The sequence below is a fragment of the Hemicordylus capensis genome, chromosome 2, assembly GCF_027244095.1.
Source record: "Hemicordylus capensis ecotype Gifberg chromosome 2, rHemCap1.1.pri, whole genome shotgun sequence".
NCBI classification, from domain to species: domain Eukaryota; kingdom Metazoa; phylum Chordata; class Lepidosauria; order Squamata; family Cordylidae; genus Hemicordylus; species Hemicordylus capensis.
Genome location: NC_069658.1, coordinates 272,137,565 through 272,165,431, shown reverse-complemented (window position 1 = coordinate 272,165,431; position 27,867 = coordinate 272,137,565). Strand labels below are relative to the sequence as shown.

The 27,867-nt window shown below is 42.3% G+C and overlaps 1 protein-coding gene across 15 annotated transcripts in view; it reads left to right on the top strand.

The window, feature by feature from the left end:
* The window catches only part of CADPS (calcium dependent secretion activator), a 544,177-nt gene that overhangs the window by 346,201 nt on the left and 170,109 nt on the right, over positions 1–27,867 (top strand). For all 15 annotated transcript variants that reach the window (XM_053299036.1, XM_053299049.1, XM_053299045.1 and 12 more), the window contains one exon: positions 12,670–12,857. In XM_053299036.1, the coding sequence (XP_053155011.1) occupies positions 12,670–12,857 (188 nt within the window). The remainder of the gene's footprint in view (positions 1–12,669; positions 12,858–27,867) is intronic.

The window sequence follows — 27,867 nt, the reverse complement described above, 5'->3', positions numbered from 1 at the left end:
GAAGGAGTCTCTGAAGTTGTCACATAGATGGTTGGCACCCCTGGCTTTACAGAAAAAATTAATCACTGCCAGCCACTGCCCCATAGTGTGTGGGGATAGGCCCAAGGTGTGGAGGCAAACCAAAAATTGCAGGACCTGTGCAGGGGAGAACCCTGCGCCTCCAACACTGAGATATGAGACTATAAAGGCTAGGAATTGAGCAAAATTCCTCTTGTATGCTGTGCTTGTAGAAGGGAAAATAGAAAGCAACAATGCCCTGTCTACCTCAGCTTCCCATGAATCCAGATTTTTGGTGGGAATTACATCAGCTCTGGATCTGCTTCTGGTGCTAACGTACTGAATCTGGAAAACTGAAAATGCAATAGGGCATCATTATTTAGACTTGGCATGTGGCGGCGATTAAATGAAATGAAACACAAACATCCAAGAACCAACTCCCATACCAAGACCATTACTCTGGGTGATTTTGAGAACTCCTAGTTCGCCACTTGCACCACGGCCAGATTGTCACACCAGAAAACCACAGCCTTTTTCGAGAAATTGGCCCCTGCCCCCGTCTATGGGATGATTGATACTGGGATGGAGAAAAGTTACAGAAACATTAGGTCTTCTGTAAGCTCAGCTAGTCAGGCCAATGAGGACTGCACCACTGCCTCTGCCAATAAAACCCAAAGCCCTCTGATCCCGCACCATATGATTCAATCTGAATTTGAATCTTTGAAATCTAATTCAATCTGAAATTGAATCCGCTTTCCAGCACATGGAGCGCCTCCATAAGGAAATTGCACTGAAGACCCAGAGGAAAGCCTGCCATATGGCCAGGTCCTCATGAAAACCACAGGTCAAGTGGATCCTGTGGTGGGGCAATCTAGCCTGTGCAGGAAATGCGAGAACAAAAGGCTCCGTGAAGTGCCACCACATGGCAAGCAAAGTTCAGATGACCAGCCGACACCTGCAGTTCCTTGAGAATGGCTTTCTTGCATGACTGCAATTCAAGAATTTTGCTGTGCAATGTCTGCAGTTTATTTGAAGGGCCTTTGTATAGCCCTTGCATGGAGTCCAATTTTATCCCCAAGAATTGCAAAATGCAGCTTCTTGCAGCCCCACATGATGTGGGTACACACATGGCCAGACCACACATGTGCCAGTGCCAGCCATTTGAGTGGTCAGCAACAGCCCCGCATAGCTGTTTCTAAAACAGGTGCCAGTGTGGGGGGTGGGGAATAGTGTGGTGGGGGCAAGCAAGTAATGAGCTCCTTTCCTGCATCTTAAAGGTACTCCTCCTTGCCCTATCAGCCAGCTCAAACATCTGCATTCGAGCCTGTTCAGTGCTTGAAAAAGGAAGCGCCAAACAGGCTCATGCTCATCCCTACCCCTTTTCTCCCTTCCCTAGCAAGGACTCTTTCCTGGCCTTGGCCTTCCAGTACAGGCCTCTAGCCATCCCCACTAACAGGATATGGCCGCTATCTGCCCTCTTACTGGCAGCAGCTCTATCTTGGGACATAGCATTCCACCACAATTCACTATCCTTCCTGCCTCCCAGAACGACATGATCCTGCATATCCAGAATTGCTCATTGTACATAAGAACAGCCCTGCTGAATCAGGCCCAAGGCCCATCTAGTCCAGCATCCTGTTTCACACAGTGGCCCACCAGATGCCACTGGAAGCCTACAGCAGGAGTTGAGGGCATGCCTTCTCTCCTGCTGTTACTCCCCCGCAACTGGTACTCAGAGGCATCCTGCCTTTGAGGCTGGAGGTGGCCTGTAGCCCTCCAACTAGTAGCTGATGATAGACCTCTTCTCCATTAAGTTATCCAAACCCCTCTTAAAGCCATCCAGGTTGTTGGCTGTAACTACATCTTGTGGCAGAGAATTCCACAAGTTGATTATGCGTTGTGTGAAAAAGTACCTCCATTTACTGGTCCTAGATTTCCTGGAAATTGTAGGTCAGCCAGGAAAGCCCGAATATTAGTTGTAGGCATGATAGTGTATAATGTCTAAGTATTTGACCAAGGACATGGGCTTCTAGGTTTGGAGTGGCGGTATTACTGCCATGAAGATTGTATAGCCGGAGAACCAATTATCCTGATTTTTCTCAGCCAAAGGCCGCTTGCCTCTCTCTGCCTCTCTCGGCAGAGTAGTCAGAATGCCATCCTTTACTAACAGCTTGTGCTCTGGGTCCCCAAATAGCAGGGAGAATAAATTAATGTACCCCCCACTCCAGATTTCATGGTTTGCTGGACATGGCAATCCAAGGGAGCTAAAATCTCCATATATGGATTGCATTGGGAGGACCAATTACCCTATAAGAAAGCAGAATTTGGCCCACCATCCCCTGCATTTGGACTCAATCTCAGTACACCAGTTTGTGAGTTGAGGCCCCAAACACTGCCTACCACTCTCAAATTCCCCAGGGTGCTACATGATATAAGAGACTAATTCTGGCTATTGGTGGAATGGCCAACTGGCCTCTTGGCTCTGAAGCCCTGAGGTGCCACACCAACTTCTCCCACACCGGCTTGCCTGGTCCAGTCTTGATGGTAAGCACCACTTGACCTTGTTTGGTCCCCTAGACCACATGCAGCTGAGGCACATGAACTGTTCCTGATGAGCCTGAGGCCAGTACCACCACACGGTGAGTCAAATCCACAATGTTCAATCCTCTCAGCGCATCATGCTGAAAGGTCTGTACAGTAGGGGTCCAGAACCTGGGAGTCTTGGTGAACGTCACTCCATCTGGTGTCTCCAGCACCTATGCTGGGGTCTGCAATGAGACAGGAAGGAAATCTGTCCCCAGCAGAGCCACTCCCAGTCCACAGCCTCCCCCGTAAGCTGGGGCGGAGGGAGCCAGCGATGTCAGGACAGATATGCATACACTGTGGTCCCTCACCACTCTTGCCATCCAGTTTCCATCCCACTCTGGGGAACCCTGCACCTGGGTTTGCCTGAAGCCAGTATGGGCCAAGGATGACACAGGAAGATGAGAAGATGAATTGTTCCAGGATCTACCCTCTTCAAGCACCAAGACAGGCACAAATCTTGCCCAGTAGGGCCAAAAGCCGCCCTGATTTGGGTGTTGATGAAATTCCACCTGACTTACTGCCAGGCATGATTTCTGCTGGGACAAGCCCATCACTACTACTACTGATATTTATATACTGCTCTCCAACCAAAGTTCACAAAGCAAAATACAGAAATAATATGGTCCCCTGTCACCAAAGGGCTCACAATCTAAAAAGAAACATGGCAGATACCAGCAACAGCCACTGGAGGGATGCTGTGCTGGGGCTGGATCACAAGATCCACCTGCTGCATGCCCACCTGTCCCTGAAGGACTTGAGTCGGATTGTTGCTCAAGCCACTCAGGTCTTGACCCAATGTCCAAGAGAAGAACTTGCAGTTGAGGATTGGGTCTCTTGTCTGAGGAAAATATGGAAGCCATCAAAAGCCTGCGCATCAAAAGCCTGCGCCTCTTAGGTGCCATTGCTAGGATCTCTGAATTAGCTTCAAGTGAGCTGGGTGTTGCTGTACCCAAAACTGTTGAAGAAAGGAATACCCAAAGCATGTGGCTCAGCTCTATATAGCCCTCTTTCCCTCGTCTTGCAACTTTGTGCAAGAGGAGTGATGCAGTCTCCTCATTGGCCCAAGGCAAATCACTCTGCTTACGGCATTCACAGCATGGGAGGTGGGCAATTCTTGCCATTTTTGTACCAAGATTGTAAAGATGAATGTTCCCATTATGCCTTTCTAAAAGTGTTTAAAAAAAAATTCAGATACGTTTTTTAAATTGATGCTTAATAGTTGTTTTCCTTTAAGCTCAGTTTACCCAAGATGTTCTGTTCCATGCTTTGCTTTAGTACTGCAATAGTTTCCAGTAAATTCTTAAGATTTAGCACCATGAGAGGTTCAGTTATGCTGTGAGACAACTGGTTTGATACCGAGAAGCTTATTGAGAGTTTGAAGATAGCTTGTGAATTTGTTACTTCAGACTGGAAATGGAGTGGACAAAGGATGCCTGGACTGAGAGCAACAGCCATCTGCTGGAATGATATCAACTCTGGGGAAACATCCATGACAGACATAGCCAATTGTAACATTATGGAAGAGGGGTGTGATCGACTGGGGTGAAATTGCCAATGGTTCATCCAGATACAAGTTGCAGTAGCTGAATCATGGGAGTGATTCTCATGATCACCGAGAGCAGGTGGGTGGGTGGGGTGGGGAAGGCTACAAAGAGCTTACCTTCCCCGCAGATGATTGAAGCATTGGTGGTGGGAGTGCGCTCCGTACTCCCACATGAGCAGCCCTGCTCTGTGAAGCATGGAACAGGGCAGAGGGATCCGGGGCTGGAACTTGTTATTCTGGCTCCTGGTGATACCACAATGCACCTGGACTAGGAGCACCAGAGATCCAACAATGCACCTGGACTGAGAGCACCGCAAGTGCCCAGTGCATTGTGGGGATCCCCCCAGCGATAGGTGGCAGCCCATCAGTGCTTCAGTGCTGGCTAAAAGCAGCTGGCGCTGGCACAGTCAGGTAAATCGGGTTAAGGGAGTGCTCATTCCCTTAACCTTGTTTAAGAGGCGGGCTCCCTAGGCGGATTTGCCACCAAGGCGCCTCCGGGAGTTGCTTGGCTCCCACTGGTTCTCACAGGCAGCCAAGCCCAGGCTTGGCTGCCCTAGCCCGGTCTTGGCTGCTTGTGAGAACAGCCTCATAATCTACAATTAGAGCTAGAAAAACTAGGGCGCATAGCCAAAATACATGCTGGGAAGGAATCAGGACTGATAGTAGGCCCAGAAAAAGTAGGTGCTCATAGAAAGAAGCAAGGAGAATATGAAACTAGACTAGACATGGCATTAATCATGTCACATGTGTTTTTCAAGAGTAAATAGCAGCAGTAGAAGATCTGGAATGAGAATGAGGATCTGAACTGTGGTGAGGGGAGGGTTTTTAAAAAAGCTTTTAGCCTGCTCCATCAAGATTTATACACATGGCTGCTTTGTCTTGGGAGGGAAGCTAGCATTTCTGCCAATGGAAGTTTCCCTTTCAATACAAAAAGCAGTCCTGTGAGTGGAGAGATTTTTATCATGATCTCATTGCAGGCTGAAAGGGTGTTTTTAAAAACCCTTCCCATACCAAAGCTTGCCAAAATCCTTATCTTCATTGTCTTCACTTACAGCTTACTTGTGGGGAGAACACACACATCAAAGGCAAACAATATGATTATGATTAACATTGTTTTTAGTTTGGCCCTAAGGAGCAAAATAGGCATATCCACAAATCCAAATTATAGAATGAAACAGCCAAGGAATTTTACTTGGGCTATTGACCAGCCTGTCTCCAACCAGTTTCTGTCCACCTTTTTTTAGAGGGGCTGCTGGGTAGACCATAAGATATCCCTCTCTAAAATCCTACATAGCTTCGTTGGACTTTAACCTTACTCCATAATGCTAGTTCTGTAGTTGGTATGTAAGCAAAAATCCCACCAAAGGATAAAAATGCTAGTTCTGCTTTTCACTGAACACATATGGTTACTTCAGAGGTAAATTAGTGATTCACTATATTCTTTTGCCTATCTTTCTGAGTTTAGACTTTAGAGTAAGACGAAACAAAGACAAGTTTCAGATATTAGGGTAAATGACGCAGCAAGCTAGGAAATGAAACTGTACCTCTGAGTCCAATGCAAATATAAGGTTGCTGATGGAAATGTTCTTGTTGAAAAATACAGCTCATTGGACCATTTTCTCAAATATGGCCATATCAATACAATCATTGCTAGTTCGTCTTTATTAAAGTTATATAAATTTTCATCAAGATGTGCTTCTCTACTTTCTGGCTTCAACAGCTATATTTTTTCTGGAAACCCAAATTCCACTCCTGCAAAGCAATATGCTTTTTATATTTTACTTTCCTCTTGCCCACCAAAATGTTATTGAGAAGTAAAAACACTCAACATTTTTTATGGCAAATATTTCTTGTTCAATCCCCACTAAAAGCAACATTCCATTAGCTCTGCTGAAGTACAACAGAAAAGAAACCGCCATCAGAGGACTCTTGTGACAGCCCACCTTCTGCGTTATTCTCAATCGACATCTTCATTTTCACACATGCGCTTTCTGGCGATTGGAGTAATGAAAGGAACGGTGTCTGTTTCCCATGCCTTTGATTCTGCCCCTCATTATTTTAATCCCTTTTCAATCTGTTCTGGAGTTGGCCCAACAAAGATAAGCAAATCCCTTCGACTTGAGTTCTTAATTGATATTTTTTCAGCTCTCCTCAACAGTAGCTATTTTGGCATCCAGAAAAGATTTGGTGTCATCCGAATGGTAGAAAATATATTTTAATCTTTTCACAGTAGCGTCATTTCAAAGACGTAGCATTTGGGGTGGCAGATGGGGTGGCAAAGAAGTTGCCTAAAGGGGCAGGGCACTGATCTAGTCGCCGCAGGAACTTTTCAATTAAAAGATGAAAGATTTTGCAGTTTTGAGACATTATAGAAATGCAGCTTAACAGTTATTCAGCACCCCTATAATATGGAAAATTTGACAACATTTTGCAAAACACTGTATGACTGCTCTAATCCTATTTAGAGAATTTCAAATTAAGTGAGAGTCTACCTGAAAAGCTACCTTTGCTGTACATTATTTTCATAGCAAGAGCACTCTTCAGTCAAATGATGATTTCATCATTGCTATCATTGGTATCATCTCCTGGTGTGCTAGGACTGATTTAGAAAGATGCTTCATTGTTAACTCATGCCCATGTAACCTTGAGACTTCACTATTGTAACACTTCTTAGTATGTGTAGCTGCCCTTGAAGATTGTTCAAATAAGTCAGCTGGTACAAACAAGATGGACTGCTGGAAATATAATACCACTGTGCTTAAAATACACCTGAGTTCCATTGGCTTTTAATCACCTGCCAGTTGTAATCCAAAATCTGACCCATAAAGCTCTAAACAGCTTGTTTTTATCAATGTTAAAAAACAAAAAGCAAAACCTAAAGGCATCAACTCATACTGAGTGGGATATGGCAATGGTAAATCCCTGCTGTATTCTACCAAACACAACCACAGGGCTCTGTGGTCACCAGGAGTTGACACCGACACAACGGCACACTTTACCTTTAGCTTCTTCTCTAAGGTTAACCAAGAGCAGCTTCTTGATATTGCTTTATCTGTGTCCCTCGGGAGACATTAGTCCTGTGCAGATATTTTATCTCTGTACGGATGGATGCAGGGAGGAGGCATTGGGATTAAGCCATCTATTGCTCCTGCCCTAAGTTCCATGAATTCCAGAATCCATATGCACTACACACATACTCATCCATTTTGCAAGGTATTGATCACATGACTAGCGTTTATATAACCCATATGGCTTACATGCTAGTAGACCCCAGTGCCAGAGGCAGAACTATAATTCCACATGCCTTGCATTCCCAGCTGGTTCTGGGCCGATGCAAAGCAGGAAGAGCCCATTTTGGGCTTTCCTGCTTCCCACTCACTGGGAAGAGCCTGGTGCCGGGGGTAGCGAGGGGGTAGTGGGAAATGTCTAGGCTATTTTTTGTATGTATTTTATTGTTAGTATAGTAATGTTTGTAATTACTTTATAATATTTTGACATGTTAAGCCACAGTGAGTTTACAAGATAGGGTTTGGTATAACTGGGCTATCAAAGCCACTTTTAATGTGGTTTATTGTGAAATGGAATCTCATAGAATTTCATCTGTGTTGTCAGAGATATAAAGATTCTGACATAAAAGAGAAAAATGTAGAACCTCCTATCCTCAATCTGATAAGCCACTTTCAGATTTATTTAGGATGTTTCTGGACACAAAAATTATTGCACCCTAATTTCCTCATCAGAGCAAGACCAGATTAGCACCAGGTATAACAGATAAATGCAGGCATTTTTAAAAAAAAAAATTTTTTTACACATTTTATATCCCACTCTTCCTCCAAGGAGCCCAGAGTGGTGTACTACATACTTAAGTTTCTCCTCACAACAACCCTGTGAAGTAGGTTAGGCTGAGAGAGAAGTGACTGGCCCAGAGTCGCCCAGCTAGTTTCATGGCTGAATGGGGATTTGAACCCCGGTCTCCCCGGTCCTAGTCCAGCACCCTAACCACTACACCACGCTGGCTTTCTATTGACATGGCAAACTTTCTTGGTATTTCACATCTCTGGTTTCCTACTGAACATGAGAGAGAGAGAACACTACACATAGGAGATATTTTTATTATTATTACTAAAATATTCAGTGCTTTTCAGCAAAAAGCAGTTATCAAGGGGGAGGAAAAAATGGTTCCGCAGTCTCAAAAGGGCTCACAATCTAAACCAGCAACAGCCACTAGGGAGATCCACCGTGCTGGGCTAAACAGCAACTGTTCTTCCTTTGATGAATATAAGCATCTCTCTTTATAAGATGCTTCTTTACACAGTTAGCATTAGGCATAATTTCTCCATATCAATGTGCAGTGAGATTCAATAAAGTGTTACTCAAGGTACCATCCTAATTGTAATCTTAATCTTTAATATGATCTCATTTGTTAAGATCAATGGGAGTTTTGGAACCAGAATTACATCCAGCTGTCCTATTAATAAACGTTGTTATTGGAAGGTAGTTGGTTTGCTTTCAGTACAGTTAAGGGATAATATACCCCTCTATATTATTATTATTATTTTGTGTTATTACTGGAGTGTGGAAAAACTTCTTTTACTCCAGAGGTGTGGCTCTGTGAGCTACTGCACATCCATCCAAAGCTCGTAGGATCAATGACACCACAATGGTATAATTTGTCTGCCCACACAAGAGTTTAAATAAGGATACATATGCAACTACAGCTACTAATTCCCATTAGTTTGGACTTCAATGCTTTCCATATTATTTAGCACTAAATGGTGTCATGGTCACAGCCATGAGGAAGAATTAATATATGATCCACTGCATCCAATCTTAGTGTCATATCTAAGCTTTCATTCATATGAGCACAGCTAAAACCTGTCACTATGTTAACGGAATGGTCTTTTCTGCAATCACGGGAGCACCAGATCAGATTCTGATTCATGGCTCCATCCATGAAGAACACCCACGCCACCCAATCTGTTTGTGAAGGAGTTTAAAATGTCTGAACAACTCTACAGAATGTTCTCTATGTAGTACTCATATGCTTCCTATGCACTGAAGCTTATACCAGACCAAAAAAATCCAGTTCAAGACAAAAAAACTTCTTAAACTGGTTATTTAGAATAAACATATAATGTAAGTACCCTAAGGGGCACTTCCAGACATTGCTTCAATGTATTTATTTATTGTTTTTATTTTTTTGTTAGATTTATATACCGCCTTTCATTAAAAACAATCCCAAGGGAGTTTGTTTACTACTAACTTACTACAGTAATGCCCAAATGGAAGTGCAACAGAGTGTTTTATAGACCAGCTACTTCTTCAGTGGTTTAGAGCAGGGATTCTCAACGTTGGGTCCCCAGATGTTATTGGACTTCAACTCCCATAATCCCCAGGCCCAGTGGCCTTTGGCTGGGGATTATGGGAGTTAAAGTCCAATAAGATCTGGGGACCCGACATTGAGAATCCCTGGTTTAGAGCATCTGACACCGCTTTGATGCGATGGTGTTATCTCTGTAGCCCTACTCAGATGTTATTGTGAAAGATGCTGTACTCGTGCACAGTGTCTAGTGGAGACGGAAGTCCCGCCCTGGCCCCATCACTCACCCCCAGCAGCATGCCACTCACTGTTGCAGTGACATTAGTCTGAAGAGCTGGATGGTGTAGCCATGCTGGCCAGGGTTAAATTGTAATTATGATATTAATATAAAATAGTAATGACATTTTCTTAAATCCAATAAATAAAAAATAAATAAATATGGACAAATGTATTAATAGCAGTAATCCATAAAAATAGATCCATAAGAAAAATCTAAAAGCCATATTCTAGAATTAGGATCAACTATAATGACACAAGATCTTGCAAAAACACTGCCTCCTGAGTGTTTAGGAACTCAGGATAGATCAGGCAAGAAGGTAATTATTTTTTTAACATTTACATTCTGCTCTTCCTCCAAGGAGCCCAGAGCAGTGTACACAGTTAGGTTTCTCCTCACAACAACCCTGTGAAGTAGCTTAGGCTGTGAGAGAAGTAACTGGCCCAGAGTCACCCGGCAAGTATCATGGCTGAATGGGGATTTGAATTCAGGTCTCTGGTCCTAGTCCAGCACTCTAACCACTACACCACGCTGGCTCTAAAAGCAAAAAGGTGGAGGGAGCTAGGCCTGCTGAAATGATCCCCAAATGTCAGCACTTTATACAAATCTTGATAGCTTCAGGAGGAGATGTTCAGATTCATGCTGATTACTCACAAGGTAGTAGATATGAGCCCCTGGTGGCGCAGTGGTAAAACTGCTGCCCTGTAACCAGAAGGTTACAAGTTTGATCCTGACCAGGGGCTCAGGGTTGACTCAGCCTTCCATCCTTCTGAGGTCGGTAAAATGAGTACCCAGAATGTTGGAGGCAATATGCTACATCATTGTAAACCGCTTAGAGAGTTCCGGCTATAGAGTGGTATATAAATGTAAGTGCTATTGCTATTGCTGCTATTGCTATATGATTTCAGGCTGCAAGGAGTGTCAATAATAATTTTAGGCAAAAAGGCATCTTTCAAAGTGGTGGTTCTCTTATATTTAGCAGGGGGAGAGCAACTGGTCCTTTTCAGTCCCAGCACAGCATTCCTTCAGTGGCTGAGGCTGGTATCTACCTTGTGTTTCCTTTTAGACTGTGAGTCCTTTGGAAGACAGGGAGGGAACCATTTTCTTATTATTATTCTTTTTCTATGTAAACCACTTAGAAAATGTCTTCATTGAAAAAGTTGTATATAAATAATAGTAATAAGTAGAGAATGTACCCTATTTTTAGAAAATATAAAAATCTATCAGTTGACTCTGTTTCATCTCCAGATTAATCAAAGCCCACAGCTCCTTGTAAGGTAGAAAGCAGAATTAAAAGAGAAACATTTAAAAGGTGTTTTTATTTTGTATGATTTGTATGGTACTGATATCGGTTTTATTTACAGCAGATAAAGATTGCTCAACTAATTTCAAAGTGCTAATGTAACCTTTAAAGCCCTAATTGGCTTGGGACCAGGTTGCTTGAGAGAATGCCTTGCCCCATACTGTATGTCCCAAGCTGGACTTTTTCTTTGGAGGCCCTCCTCTGAGTGCCCCTGCCAAACAAGGTGAGGTGGATGGCTACTAGGGAGAGAGACTTTTCGGTGGTTGCACCCCAGTTATGGAATAGCCTCCCCAGTAAGTTTGCCTAGCTTCATCCCTTTGTTCCTTTAGGTGCTTGGTGACAACTTTTTTGTTCATTCAGACCTTTTAAATTGTTTTGTATTGTATTTTGTACTTTCTTTCCCCCTCTTTTTTTTTGGTCATGATTTAATGTATTGTGTGTTTTTATCTCAAGTTTTACTGTTGTGTTGGAAGCCACCCAGAGAACAATATGTTATGGGATGGCTAACAAATAAAGTTTATTTTTTAAAAATTTATTATTTATTTCTCTTTTGCTTTGATTTTTCTGGCCAATAGGTAGTAAGTCGTAAACGCTATGCAAACCAGTCAATTAATTCTATAATCTAATGAAATGTTCTAGTTGTATTTGATATGCTCTGCAATTGTGATATTAAGTGGTTGACATACTGTGCAGCTTAATGTAGGTGGTTCAGATCCATCTGTGCTGCTGCAGGTTTCTAACAAACACATGCATGGTTCCACACAATAGGGCTTTTCTTCTACTATTTATCCTGGCACAATTGCACATCATGATGCTACTTGCACTGGGAGTAATGTAAATATCATCACTATGTGCAGTAGCGCAAGGCTAGGCTTGTTCACACAACTGCTGGGTAGGAGAAGTGAGAGCTGGACATGCTCCTGATTTTCGGCCATGTGCTTGCAAACATTATGGTGGGAGGCAGGAGAATGATTGTGTTCCAGGTGGGAGCTGGGTAGGATAAGCATGTCCTACCAAGATTCCATCCATAGCATTCTACCAAGGTAGGAAGGAAAACCGCCCTACCCAACTGCTAGGTGGCACATGATAATTCTCCCGACCTCCCAGCTTACTATTTGCAAGGACATAAGCAGAAATCGGGAGTGCATCTGGCTCTTCTGCCTAGGCTGGGTTCTTCTCCTACCTTGGCGGTGGTTGTGTGAACAAGCCTTTAAGTAGTAGTGGCCATGTTGTGCAGTACTGTGGACACATTTCTTAGATGCCCGCAGTGGCACAGGAAAAAGCCACTGCCAGTCTGTGTAGACAATACTGAGCTAGATGGGCCTTTAGTCTGACTCTGTATATGTCAGCTGCCTATGTGTTCCTGTGTTCTGAAATGCCTGCATTAAATTGTGCAGCACGTCAGCCAGTTTATCCAGCTATCTTACAAACATTACTGGATACATGTCAAGTTATACATTAATGCTAGGTTGAAGAAAATATTCGGTGGGTTTACATATGCATTTAATTTCAAGTGCTAATTAGATATTCTTGATCCATATTTGCAGTCCTTGTCTAACATCACATCTCCAGATCTAATAATTGCTGTGTCTTGAAAAAAATAAAAGCTAAATTTGAAATCAGTTCCCTCTGTTTCCATACAGGGCTGGTTCAGTCCTGGCCAGGTATTTGTGCTAGATGAGTATTGCGCACGTAATGGAGTCAGAGGCTGTCACAGGCATCTCTGCTACCTCAGTGATTTGCTCGAGCGAGCGGAAAATGGAGTGATGATTGACCCCACCTTGCTTCACTACAGTTTTGCCTTTTGTGCGTCACATGTTCATGGCAACAGGTAAGGGGACGACTCCTGCCTCTACCAGCAAGGGGAGAATCCCTTTCTAAAGCACAGATTTGTTTGGATAACACACAATAGTCCCCAATGTCTGCATTCTTATTAATGTGTAACTGGCTCACTAAAGGAGCCAAAGGAGCCTATTAAATGAACACAGAAAAAAAAATCAAGTAATTGCAATTGAGCTTCTACTTTTATTCACCCACAAACATGTCTTGATGAAGTTTGGGAAGAATATGGGGTGGTGTGAAGCTGCAGAATGCATCTCCCTCCAGCAGGCTACAGCAGCAAATTTGCCTTCAATCTCCATCATTTCATAGATAGATAGATATTTATTGCATTTATATCCTAGCCTCTCTTCAGTGAGCTCAGGGCAGCATCCATGATTCTTCTCACCTCTCATTTTATCCTCACAACAACCCTGTGAGGTAGATTAGGCTGAGAGATAAGTGATTGGACTGAGGTCAACTCAAGAACTTCAGGGCTAATCAGGGGTTTGAACCTGTGTCTTCAAATCCTGGTCCAATATGCTAACCACTACACCATGCTGGGATAGATAGTAAGGCTGTGAATCACATCGGGCCAGTAATCACGTCTGATACAATACAGGCTCTATCAGATCACTTTTCATTGCATACAATCTGATGAACAATTTGGTTGATGAAATGATGCAATTGGATACAATACAATGAGCCCATTCACACGACTGGGCGAGCGGCGGGATGGGCAGGGGGAAGGCAGGGTTCAACCTTTATCCTTTCAGTATGCAAGCCACGTGCCCATATGACCTGCACTGCCGGGAGCAGCATGGATGACTAAGAGAACAATTTATTGTGGGGCAGCCTACAAAAAAAGTTGTTTATTATTTCTTGTTTACACAGTCAGACAGGTGTTATTGACTGGTTTGTTTTATCCAGACATCGAGTCCTTCCCAAGGACCTGGGATGCCAGAATTTTATTGTCAATGGTTATAGATATCGTCGCAGAATATAGGCTGTTCCCAGTAAAGCTGCTTTTTGTAATTGGCTGATGGTGATTTCTGTGACCCCTATGGTATTGAGGGACTCTTCAAGGTCTTTTGGAACTGCACCCAGGGCGCCAATTACCACTGGGATTATTTTGGTCTTTTTCTGCCACAGCCTTTCAATTTCAATTTGTAGATCTTTGTATTTGGTGATTTTTTTCTATTTCTTTTTCTTCTATTCTGCTATCCCCTGGTATTGCTATGTCGATTATTTTGACTTGTTTTTCTTTCTTCTCGACTACAGTTATATCTGGTGTATTGTGTGGCAGATGTTTGTCTGTTTGTAGTTGGAAGTCCCATAATATTTTTACATCTTCATTTTCTTCAACTTTTTCAATTTTATGGTCCCACCAATTTTTGGCTACAGGTAGCTTGTATTTTTTGCAGATGTTCCAGTGTATCATCCCTGCTACCTTGTCATGCCTTTGTTTGTAGTCAGTCTGTGCGATCTTTTTACAACAGCTGATTAGGTGGTCCACTGTTTCATCTGCTTCTTTACAAAGGCGGCACTTGCTGTTTGTGGTGGATTTTTCTACTTTTGCTCTTATTGCATTTGTTCTTAGTGCCTGTTCTTGTGCAGCCAGTATTATTATTATTATTATTATTATTATTATTATTATTATTATTATTATATTAAACTGTATCAGTGTCAAGCAGAGGTGAACAACAGGCTCCCTTTCTTTCCTCCCATAAGAAATGTTCACACGTATTGGCTCCAGCAAGCAGCAACGTTTCAAAACACCCACTTTTCTTCCAGGATAGGTGGATGAAAAAAACAAAGAAAGAAAGACTATCTGTATTTCATTTGATTCGGGCAGATGGGTAGAGAGGCGTTAATCCTACATTCTCCGTTCATTTATAACAGCATGAGAGGAAGGGAAGGGTAAAGTTCTGACTTTTTGCATACCTTTTGTACTACATTAAGGCTTTTCCATGGCTGGAAAATCCAGCATGGTGCAAAATGCTTCTGACTTCCTAAAATCTCTGTTTCAGCATTATAGGATACATCAGCACAAGTACAGAAGCGTATAAACTGTACCCATGTAATGTTTCAATAACTTTACATAGGAGTGGTTTGCCAGTTAGGCAATTACCTTCCCTTGGTCAGTTCTACCCATTTAGCCTAATATAGTGGATCAGGCTGCATACCTGTTCAAAGTGAATGGAATGCTTAAAATTCTTTCGCCACTTGACAGCCATAATAGTTAAACAGCAATTTTAGGATAATAAGAGTTTACACCTGAAAGTGTTGCTGAGGTCAGGTTTAATTTCTCTATAGAGTGCTTGCTATGGTATTTGTTTTACTGATGCTTTTCTTTTGGGAAGTTGAATTCTATACAGTGAGATGTCACACTCTGTTCTACATATGCTGCTGAATAACAGAGTGTTAGAAAATAATGAAGTGTTTTTGTAAGCTCTCTGGTAAACATCATCATGAATTATTATACACATTACTTGTATTTCACATTATAAGGCTGCCACTCAAGTCACAGCTTGTTTGATACATCTTGTCAGGGCAACAGAGTTCGGTGTTCCTTGTTTTCTTTTTACTTCTGACTTTGCTTTGCTTCTTTTATTGCCTGATAGTTGGTATTTATTAATTTTATTATTATTATTGTTATTGTTGTTATGAATTTGCTTTTAGCGTTTCCCCCTTTCTTTTGTTATGCTTTCTTCTGTTTCTTTCACTTTTCTTCTTTTTCTTACCCTTTTCATTTAAAATCATTCCTATCATTTCCCAAAGTCAAAAAATGGAAGAGATACTTGGTGGTATACTGCCAATTGCAAATAACCCCCCAGCCACTGAAGTAGAGCCAAAAAAGGATTCCAAAAAGGAGTCCAAAAAGAGGAAAGATTCTAAATCCCAACCACCTCCAGAACCTAAAAGGTAAGAAACGGCAGTATATGTGATTAAATTATTCAATATAATTTTGTATCAGTCACCCAGAACTCTGTCTTCTGAGTCTTTTCAATAATTATAAGGGCCAGGAACTCCAGGGAATCTTACAGCAAACATTATTATAAAAGGCAGGTCGGAGTTTTTCAAAATATCTAGGCAAATTTGGAATCATGAGGTGTGATCCTCTAACTCCATTTATTTTTTATTTTTATTTATTTATTTCTACATGAATATTTATTTGTTTGTTTGTTTGTTTGTTTGTTTGTTTGTTTCTAAATAAAATGAGCTGGGTGAGCAGTTTGAAGAGAAATTGTCCATTCTGTCTTCATAACTGAGATAGGAGGTGGACTCCTACCAACAATGTTAAGTCTTTTATGTATTAAGGTTAAACTAGACTTAACAGAAGTGTTTCTGAGAAGAATCCTTGCTCACTAGTATAGTTATAATTAAACTGAGATGTTTCTTACTTAAATACTTTGAGATGTGTGAGTTATGATTAATTTTGTGCTATTAAAAATTTATATGGTTAGCTAGGAAAAGCAAAATGCTTATTGATGTACCAGTGAAATGTGTAACTATAGTGTGTGTGTATATGTGTGTGTGTGTGTGTGTGTGTGTGTAGATAGATAGATAGATAGATAGATAGATAGATAGATAGATAGATAGCCATTGTTCTACTTTTTCTTACTCTTTTACTGTCTCTGGGACTCAGTTATGAAATGATCCTAAGTTCAATGAATAAGTATCACAAGTTAAGGGATCAAAGCCAATAACAATACAGGGAAATACCTCTGCTTGTGTCACTTAAAGGTCGCTGCAAATCACAACTAGCAAAAGTATGCTAGATGGCTGACAGTATAAAAAATAAGATTTTTGTCTACCCTTTAAATGCTGTATAACTTAGCGTAGAGAATTCCTCTGGTATCTTCAGCTAATGACTGTAATGATAACCATCGTAATTGATCCCAGGGCCTGATAGTACACATGTGATAAAACAATCTTCTCGGAGCTAAGTAGATCTAGGTCTGGTTACTAATTTACATTTTTATCCACCTTTACTCCAAGGAGATTGAAGTGGCATATATGGTTTCCCCTCCCACTTTATCTTCATAGCAACCTTTTAAAGTAGCTTACAGTGAGAGATGGTGATTGGCCCAGGGTCACCCAATGAGATTTGAACCCATGTCCTCCTGTTCTTGATCCCTAACTGCTACACCACATAAACTCTCTGATTAGTGCCTGGTTAGGAGACTGCCTGGGATCCTCTGTATGCCTCCTTGAGTTTCATGGTGGAAGAAGGGTGCAATATAAAAATAATAAATAAGTGTAAATAGGGAAGGCATGTATGTCACTGGGGGAAAAATACTGTTCTGCCCATGTATTTAGGTTGCTCTAAGATTTACATGCAGCATTAATGTTCTAATGTATGTGGTTTACTGGTATATTTTCTTTGTACTTTTGGAGGGAAAAATAAGCACAAGACCTACATATGGCTGTGTTCTTACAATCACAAAAACCTTAGTTAAAAAATTAATCAGGATTAGATATCCCCCGAGAGCTGATTGTGAGAATGCACACTTTCAGGGCAACGCTGGTGAAACCACTTCAGTTAACCAGCATTTAACCAGGATAGATAACTTCCTGTTATCTGTTCTGGTTAATTGCTGGTTAACTGGAGCAGTATGACCAGGATTGCCCTGAAATTCTGAGTTCTCACAATGAGTTCTGCAGGGCCCACTGATCCTGATTAACTTTTTAGCCAGGATCCTTGTGATTGTGAGAATGCAATCATATATTATCATTTTTGCCTTCTAAAGTTACCTCTCTTTCCTACTCCCTCAATTTTTATTTTAAAACATATTTTCCTGATAAGAGTAGATGTGTTTCATATAGTTAGGATTAAGAGTTAATTATATGATTAGAATTATGAGTTAATTATTTTCCTCTTAGAAGGTAATTTTAAACACACAAAAGCCCACACTACCAGCAACTGCTGGTTTAGCTTTCTGTGGAATAAGGTTGGCTGTCAGTCAGAATATGCCACTGTAGAAATGAAGGTCGAAGAGAGAGAATTCTGTATGGCTATCAATCTCCTGTGTAAGCGATAGACAGTGATGGAGCTGAGGTGGGATGTCTGTTTGTATTGTGTTTGTGTAAGGTCAGACAGTGAGACAACAGTAGCTTGCAGTCAGTGAGAAAGTGCAGAGAGAATGTGATTCAGATGGTGCAGGACAGCCTGAAGGTCAGGACTGACAGAATGACAGGCCATCAGAGGAAAGAAACTAACTAGATGCTGTTCAGGGTCCTGCTTCACAGATACAGTCTTGTTGTCTGATCAGTGTCAGTGCAGGACAGGAACAAAATGGCTGCTGTTACAAATACACCTCTAGCTCCAGCTGTGATCCTAGTGTCATATCATGTGAAATGTCCACAAAGCAAAAAGAGTTTTGCACTTTATAGTTTCAGACTTTGCAAGTGTAAGTTGATTGCTTAGATGTTAAATGATGAGGAACTATAATATACTTTTGGGTAGATAGCAGAGTTTGCTTTATTACTTTTTAAAACTACAAATCCAAAAGGATGTTTTGACTTCGTAATATAAATTTTATTCTCCTTCCTAATGCAACATCCTTTGTCAGACATCATATATGCAATATAGTCATTGACTCACATACTAACATAGCGCTCACATAAAAATGCTTTGCGTCCACAAGGAGGGCAGTTTTCACTGATTCTCCCTTCCCTCTGCCGCTCCTGATACACCCCAAAAATATGTCCCTGAAGGTCTCTCAGCCCTCAGGGACATGTTTTTAGAGGGTACCAGAGAGGCAGAGGGAAGGATAAATCAGTGAAAATCACCCCTCCCCCTTGTGCAAGCAAAACATTCTCAAGCACACACAAAATCAATCAGTTCATGAGCAATTGTGTATACCCCTGTTCCTGATATTCATTCGTTCGATTTCTATACCGCCCTTCCAAAAATGGCTCAGGGTGGTTTACACAGAGAAATAATAAATAAATAAGATGGCTCCCTGTCCCCAAAGGGTTCACAATCTGAAAAGAAACATCAGATAGGCACCAGCAACAGTCACTGGAAGTATTGTGCTGGGAGTGGGTAGGGCCAGTTACTCTCCCTCTGATAAATAAGAGAATTGCCACATTAAAAGGTCCCTATTTGCCAAGATAGCAGGGTTTCTTGCTTATTTATTAAGGGGTTCTTAATAATAAAACTTATTATTAAGTTTTTTCTTAAAGACTTCTCTGCCTAATTAAAATAAGCAATATATTTAAATGGAGGATAAGAATTAAATCACGAAGAAATGAAATAAAAGAAAAATCCAGTTACCACCAATCAGAATTAGCAAACCTAAAGAGGTTGTGTGTAATTTTCCGAAGTCAATGAGTGGTGACTGACTGATCTGATCAGGCTCTGATATTCTTTGCATTGTTTGTAATAAGCAGTCCATTGACATACTAATATATGGATGGATGTGGGTGGAGGAATCGATGGATATATTAAGATTGTGATCCAAGAAGCCTATTTTGTGTGAAATTGCATTGTGAAATTGCAACTGCATCATTCTACATCTCCATAACAATAATCAACAAATGCTGTGTGTATGGACAGTCCAGGGGGGAAGCTTTTGAGAGCATCAGTGCCAGGGTGAGGCTTGAAGGCACATTCTTGGGATGCTGTACATATGTACAGTATAACTCCCCCCCCCTTTTTTAACATCTGAGGAAGACTTAAAAGGAGGTAGATTGTGCTCATAATCATTTACCAAATAGAGATCTGAAATAACTGTGTGATTTTACCATTTGCACCAATTTGTTTGTTTGTACTGATTTGGATGTCGTACTTTTAATGTAGTTGCTATTATAATCCATGTTCTATTCTATTCAATGCACTTATGTTTACATCTTCCTTCTTCTCTTATGTGGCTTGAGAGGGAATGTTACCTTTTCTCCTTTGATTTTGGCACATAGGAGTTTGACAGATGTCCATCTCCGGTGCTGCATTAGTGAGGCCAGAACCTAAGTCTCACAGAAAAGAAATAGTGCAGTATGAGAAAAGAGAGCGAGGCAGGGAGAATATTCCATCTCTCTGTTTACAGCTAGTAGAATGCACCAACATTAATGTATGGCTACCATCTGGTTCCCCTTACACAGTGCCAGCTTTGCTTTCCTACTCTGGACCAAGTAAAAAAGTGCCTATTCAGTTGTCATGATCATTAAGAGTATAGGACACTAGTCCTGTCCTCACCCATCTTTGAGAGCTGTCTGTTCTCTAGGGATGTGCATGGAACCAGTGGGGGCTGGTTCAACCGAGGGGGGAATTGCTTTAAGGCTGAGGTGGGTGCACTTACCCCCTCCCCCCACAGCATCTTTCCCCCACCAGCGCACGAGTCCTTAAGAGCCTTTCGGGGCGGCTGCGTACCTCCCTGCTGCCCCGTGCCATCATTTACCAGATATACCCGGAAGTAGGAATGTCAACTGCATGCGTCGCTTGCGCACGTCCGCACACCTCTCTCTCTCTCTCACACACACACACACACAAAGTGTGCATGCGTGAGTGCGATGTGCGCACGTACGAGTGCAACACGTGCGCACATATGAGCAACGCGCACAGTCACCGTTCCTACTTCCAGGTACATCCGGTAAACGGCAGCATGGGGTGGAATGGAGGTCTGCTGCCACCCTGACAGGCACGACCCACGCAACAGCAGGGGGAAGTGGCGGAGGGGGGGGGTAAGTGCACCCACTTCCACCCTTAAAACCATCCCCCCACCATCAAACCTTCAAGCCGGCGGGGGTTTGAACCAGTTTAGAGGCCCTTAAAAGGGCCTCTGAAGTGGTTCATGCACATCTCTACTGTGCTCTCAATTTTCCATCATCTGTTGGCAAACATCTAGGTTGGAGGAAGGAGGCATGATCATTGTTCTGTTGAAAGCTTTTTTTTTTCAAGCTCCCAGGCTTCAGCCCATAATACATTTGAATACTCGAATTTACTCAGTTCAGTCCCATTTATATTTCATGTAAACTAAGCAAACTTAAATACTTAACTAATAACCAAATTAGTCATGACTAAGCACCATTGAAATGAATGAGACAAGTTAGTAATGATGAACTTAACTTCCATTACTTTCCCTAGGATTTAGTCATGATTAACGTAGCCTGGATCCTGCTCTCTCTCTCTTAAGCGGTTTGTAGATCATGCAGCCTGACACTTTTGTCAACTACTAATGTAATATGAACACTTCACAGTCTCCGATATAAGCATTTTCCGGTATCTCTAGAGCCCCTTTTAAGAGATTCAAAGTGATTAATGTAGAGAAAGAAGCCTGCCATCAGCATCTGAAGTCTCAGGGTTACCTCAGAACTGCATATTTCCCCAAATTAAGTCCATACTTTGAAAATTGAGTTCTTTCCCCCATGAGACCTGTGTGGCCACTTCTTTGAACCCATATAGACAACAAGAAGGAGCCATTCACATGATCTTGCAGGAGTGCGGGGGAAGGGTTCCCCAACCTTGTTTTCTCCCCAGATGATCCTGGCTGCTTGGTGGGAACATGCTCTACATGCTAACACAATAAGCCCTGCTCCATGCAGCATGGAGCAGGGCGGATTGATCTGAGGCCGGGACTTGTTGTCCTGGCCTCCATGAAGCCCACAGTGCAGCACACAAAATGCATGCTGCACTGGGGAATTCCCCCAAAAGACAGGCACTCTAGAAGCCCATGTTCACACACGAGCAGGTACACAGGAGTAAGGGAGCACACGCTCCTTTAACCTTGGCTAACAGGTGGGCTTAAAAGCTGGGCTAGGTGGCTCTGGCCCACCAGGATCAGGTCCAACTCTGGTGGTTCCCATGTGCAGCCTTACCTGGACTGGGCGTCTCTAGCCCAGGCTAGGCTGCATGTGAGAACAGGGCCGGACTGGGGGCACTGAGAGGGCGCCGGAATGTATGTGGGGAGGGCGCCAGGTTTTGAGCAGAATAGGTAATTAAGGGTGAGAGTTGGGGCGCAGGGGCACCGCGTGGGTAGGGCGCACTGGGAATATGCCCTGTTGACCTAATGGCCAGTCCGAGCCTGTGTGAGAACAGTCTTGAACTGTGCTACCTAAATGCATTTCTTCTGGCACTGCTTACAGATCACGATTTGGGCTGCTATTGTAGGTTTTAGGCATTTAAACCGTGTTCATTGGTCTCATACTGTTTTATTGTTTTGGTTTATGATTTGTTGAAAGCTGTTCTGAGTGCCCATTTCTGTGGGGTATCAATAATGTTATAAATAAGTAAGAGTTCCGATTAACTTTGCGAAATAAAGTTCCATTGCACATTGGAACAGGCTAGTGTCAAAGGGATTGACCCAAAAGAGCTATAGTGTGTATTTGTAGTTGCATTCCGATGCATGCTATTGCCTCATATATTACTCTGTGATAAAAATGATTTTGATATATTTGCTTTAGCAGCCTAGCCAGCCCCCAAGGCACCCAAGTACAATTAGAAAAGGGCATGGTGGGGGAGGTGGGACTTCCAGAAAGAAGCAGTGGCCTTAGGACCCCTGGTCCTAATTATAATTTATAATTAACCCTGTGATTTGCACAAAGTAGTCAAAGGGGGGGGGATGCTTTTTGCCTTCCCCAGAAGAAGATGTACATTTAAGCTTTACAACTTACTTTTAAAAGATTATTTTTTTTATTACTTGCTTTGGAATACAGGAAGCAGGACACCGACAGGCAGAGTAAAGCTTCACATTGCAATGTGTTTACATTATTTAAAAAGTCTATAATATAAATATCAGTGGTACATGCATGTTTTCCTGGCTCTATTGCTACTTGTCTCCCCCCCCCACTACCCCACCTCATCTGTATCTTGCCCTACTTATTTCACCAGCAGGACCCATACAAAATCTGCTACCAAAAAACTGCTACCATTCATGTCTGAGATATTTCCAATTCTGTAGGTTGACCTAAATTCATATCGAGATTCATGCACTCTGCATGTCTGTAATTCTTTGTGCAACTGCGTAGATATTTACAGACACCATAAGTCCAACATTTTGTTCACTGTTTCTCTCGTCCCCTGTGGTTTGTATTCCTGGCCCTGGCGCTAGTATAGCATAGCTGCATTATATGTGTTTGTTGTAAATGTGTTTTACTATTGAATGTGTGATAGCATATATATTGCTCAAACAAGTTATTTTGCAGCAGAAATCTGTGATTCCACATGTAAAGCAAACATCATATATTAAATTCACTAGAAATCTGCATTTTAAAAAAATCTTTAAGAACAGTCTAGTTAGTTGCCCAGAATTATTAGTTCGTCCTTTTTCTTGAGATGCTTTACAATAAACTTCCATTGCTTCCCATTGTTTTCTTTGCAACAAGAAAATGTTCAAATGTATGTAGGAAAGAAAAAGAAGTTATAAGACCAAGAATATCCTAAATATGCGTTTGAAAAAAGAATATATATCTTTTGCATATATCTTTTGAATTGAAAAAACCTTGAAAAGACACGCATCTGTTTAGATAAAGTGGTCCTCAATGACAATGATTACATTTCTCACCCTCATCTCCAAATATATAAAAATAGGCACAAGGCTTTTAATTTATGTTTTTGTAATCATAGTGCTGTCTTCAGATTTGTGGCTAATTAATAACTCATTGTGCTTCAGCTTCTGGGGAGATGAGCAACAAAAATTAACATAAACTATGAAATTCTAAAGATGTGCAGCTGGGCGGTAATATTTGAAATTTGACAAAAAGCATTGGAAGTATTATTATTTGTGACATGGCTAAAGATGGGGGATTGTGAGGAGAGTAAAGATGACAGAACTGGTGCTAAGCACTGTGACAAGAACTTGAAAAGCAGCCGACATGACATCTTTCCTATCATGCTGCCGAAAATGTCAACTTTGTGAAGGACAGTGAGAAAATGGTTTGCCGAATATTTGAAAGGTAGATTCAAGAGATGCTCGTCATGTCAGATGTAATATAGTCCACAGCTGTTTGAGAAAGGAAGTCCTTGCAGTTGTGATGGCTCTTAGTTGGCAGGCCCTTCCAGACATCCAAGCTGCTCCAAAAATGGCTACAGTTGACCTGTAGATTGTCTCAAGTTTGTCACTGCATGATACAGAGAAGCCAGCTGGGTTTTTTTTATATTACGTATTTGTTTTATTTATTTATTTATTTATTTATTATTTTGTTTTATTTTAATCTATAGCTCTTTGCAGAATAATGATCTGAGAATAACTTTATTATCCTGCTTAATTCTGAAAAGACTGAATTCAGAAAAAGAATCTAGAACAAAAAGGTCAGATTACTTATCATGATCTAGTGTCATGAACACAGTTTTTAAGAATACAGTTTCCACAGCTGTATGGCCACATATACAGGGCACTCTGCATTTTAAAAAGGGCTGCTTTCTGCATAGCAGTGTAAAAACGTTGTACGTATGCTTTGCTTAGAAAGCGATGACTGTACTGCTGCAGAGGAATTGAGATATTTAGACTTACGAGAAGAGTGGGTGGAGTCTATATACCGTAATTTTGAATAGAAAGGCCGCAGCAGGTACGTTATTAAAAGCTATTTATTGCCACCTGCGGCATTTACGCCAGTGTGGCATATATACGCTAGAATTCAGGATCAAGCTGTAGTAAAATTTTAAGTATTCAACACAACCGAACAATGAATGATATCCCCCTCTAACGGCGTTGTTTATGCCGATGTGGCATTTCTGCTGGGTTTCTGCATTATTTCAACCTTTTTTCCTTACTGTGGCGTTTACGCTGATGCAGTGTTTCTGCCCAAAATTATGGGGGGGGGGTGATGCACATATACTCTGTCAGTTATATAATATAGCCTTTTATCCACAATCCACATATATTCTGTCTAGACCTTAAAGACAAATACTGTAGTGTGTGTTTTGTTTAAATCAGTTTTCCCCTCAAGTAGATTGGTTCTTCAGTAGGAATATTCTGAATGAAATGATTTAGGAAGGATTCTGAGTGAAATGAATGCTGTATATACAAACTTTAATCTACAACCTGTTGAAATCACAATTCTTGGATTCAGGCAGAATAAGTTTCCTTTCATCAATGGGACAAAGGGTGCCATTTAGGAGTCATTGTAGGAAACTGCTTTTTAAAATGTTGTATTCATGTAATGATGCTAGGGAACTGAACTGTTAAGAAAGGTAATGGTTGGGATGATAGGAATAGGGAAGGCTGACACAAAATCTATGGCCTGATAGAGTGAGCTGAAGCAGAGTTTACAGAATCATACGATTATGGTATGAGGTAACAGGGACAGGGACGAAAACGGATTAGATCAGAACTTTTCAACCAGGGTTCAACTCCTTCATGTCCTGTTTATGGGCTTTCTAGAGGATCTGCTGGCCCACTATGGGAAACAGGTTGCTTGACTACGTATATAGGTCTTGGGCCTGATCCAGCCAAGCTTTTCTTATGTTCTGTTAAACCCTTGGGTTTTCACAAGCATCCTCTGGGGGTTCTATGAAATGCTACAACTTGCCTTCACGGGCAATTCACTTTTCCACTTGTGCTGGCCAATAACCCTTCCTCCAAGAGCACAAATGTCCACAAATAACACGTGGTCCAGTCTAGTCTCATGGATCATCTTGAGTCTCATGGATCATCTTGCAGCCTTCCATCCCTGAGTTCTGAGTGTTCAAAATCAGTTTTTATTTGTGAGTGGTGTGACAAAACAAAGATGGTATATGTTGTGGTTTACTTATGTAGGTAGGTAGGGCATTGCAACTGAAATCTAAGAGCTAATTTTGATATTAATGGCTCAAGATTTCAGGTTTTACATTGAAACATTAATTCTCAGAATTACGTTTATGAAATTAATTTTCCAGTTGACCAACGATCTTGAATAATGTTCCATCCAAGATATAATTATTTAGCACTTTTTATCCTTTGTATTTTGTAATTAAATAAATAATTTTTACTTTGTTTTTACTTTGTGGGGCTCAGGGAGAGAGGTTTGGGATTCTGCAGAATACTGCAAAATACAGGGATTCCTCAACGAAAAAGGGTTGAAAATAACTAAACGGGGTGGGGGGGTGGGCAGACTGATATATCTCATGTATGAGTGACAAGGCAGTGTGACAGGTTGGGGTTTGCCTGGGTCATGTCTTTGGGATTTGCTCGTGCAGTCAGTTGGGAGGAGGGAAGGCAGCTGGAAGGAACTTGTCACCTCCCATCCCAGTACAAGGAGAACTCTCCAAGGGACCCTCAAAACATAGAGCCAGCCCAGCTTAGGCTATTTGGCAGCTTTGGCCATTTTCAACTTGTCAGGTGCCTCCACCACATCCCCCATTTCTCCCTTCCTCTTCTTCATTGCAAATTGAGCATATGAGTGCTGTCTGCTGTAAGGTATTCCCCTTAGGGCAAGGTTCCCCAACCAAAAAAATGGCTGCCCCCTTGAAGCCCCGGCCCCCTGCTGCTGCTGCCCTCTTGAAGCCCCCTCCCGCCTCCTTAAATCTCACCCGGGCCCCGAGATAACTCTTCAGAAGCGGGCGGCAGGGAGATGTCCTCCCGCCCCCTTCCCTACCGGGCTCAGGCTGCAAAAGACTTTAGGAAGGCTTCTGCGCGCACACGCGCAGAAGCCTTCCTAAAGACTTTTGCAGCCTGAGCCCAGCAGGGAAGGGGGCGGGAGGACATCTCCCCGCCGCCCGTTTCCCTGCCGGTCTGCCAAAGTACTTTTACTTTTGCAAAAGTACTTTTACTTTTGCAGACCAGCAGGGAAACGGGCGGGAGGATCCCCCTCCCCGCCACCCGTTTCCCTGCCGGTCTGCAAAAGTAAACGTACTTTGGCAGACCGGCAGGGAAACGGGCAGCGGGGAGATGTCCTCCCGCCCCCTTCCCTGCCGGGCTCAGGCTGCAAAAGTCTTTTGCAGCCTGAGCCCGGCAGGGAAGGGGGCGAGAGGACATCTCCCTGCCGCCTGCTTCTGAAGAGTTATCTCGGGGCCCGGGTGAGATTTAAGGAGGTGGGAAGGGGCTTCAAGAGGGCAGCAGCAGCAGGGGGCTGGGGCTTCAAGGGGGCAGCCATTTTTTTTTTTAACGGAGCAGCCATCGGAGGAGGAGCCATCGGAGGAGCAATTTTTTCAATAATTACGGCAGCAGAGTGTGGAAAGCGCGGGAGGGGTAAGTAAAGCCCCCCCCCCGCCCTCAACCTACCCTTCCGAACCAAAACCACCCCGTGACCAGCCCGGTCTGGAGGCCTTTAGAATGGCCTCCGAACCGGTCCATGCACATTCCTAATCCACACTTATTGACTTGCACCTGCACAGTAGCCTTCCATAGGAATGACTGATAGCTTCACGCGGCATTCCAACCCCATCCTCTGAGCATGTTGCAGCAGTTAATAAAGGCAATTGGAAGATGTTACTCTTCAATCTCTTTCTGACCACTGGCAAGACTGCCACTTCGGAAAAATATCCCACTTATTTGGAAGCCCTCCTCAGGATATTTATTAAAAATAAATAAAGAGATCTTTAAATGTTATTACAGTGTCTCCAATTGCATGGATGAGCATGGAGCAGAACACCTTCTGTGAATGGACATTAAAATAACTTTTTTAAAATGTACTAAGTGTGGTAAAATAACCTTCATGGGTCATCATGAGCTCTGTGTCCTTTGTCTAGGAGATAATCATATTCCAGTTACATACATGCAGGATTTGTCAATCCTTTTCAAAACAAAGAGAAGCCACAAACTAATATTAAGGACAGTGGATGAACTAATGTTAAGGACAGTTCTCCATCTCCCACTCCAACGCCAATGGCTCATGGCATTTTGGGTAAACCTCCGATGTCGAGACCAGTTTTGATGCTGTCGCCTTCAAAGGGTTCGGCACTCAGACTACCGTTGGCATTGAGGTCCCCATCGACACCAAGCGTACAACCTTCAGTTGCCAAGACAACAAACTCCACTGCTATGGCTGAGGGAAAGATAGAACCCCAAGCTGCTACCACTGATTCATATGGGGGAAATTGCGAGAGAAGGAGCCAAGGAAAAAGAAGAGGCACCACACTGTCACAGAGGTGGATGCCGCCTCTT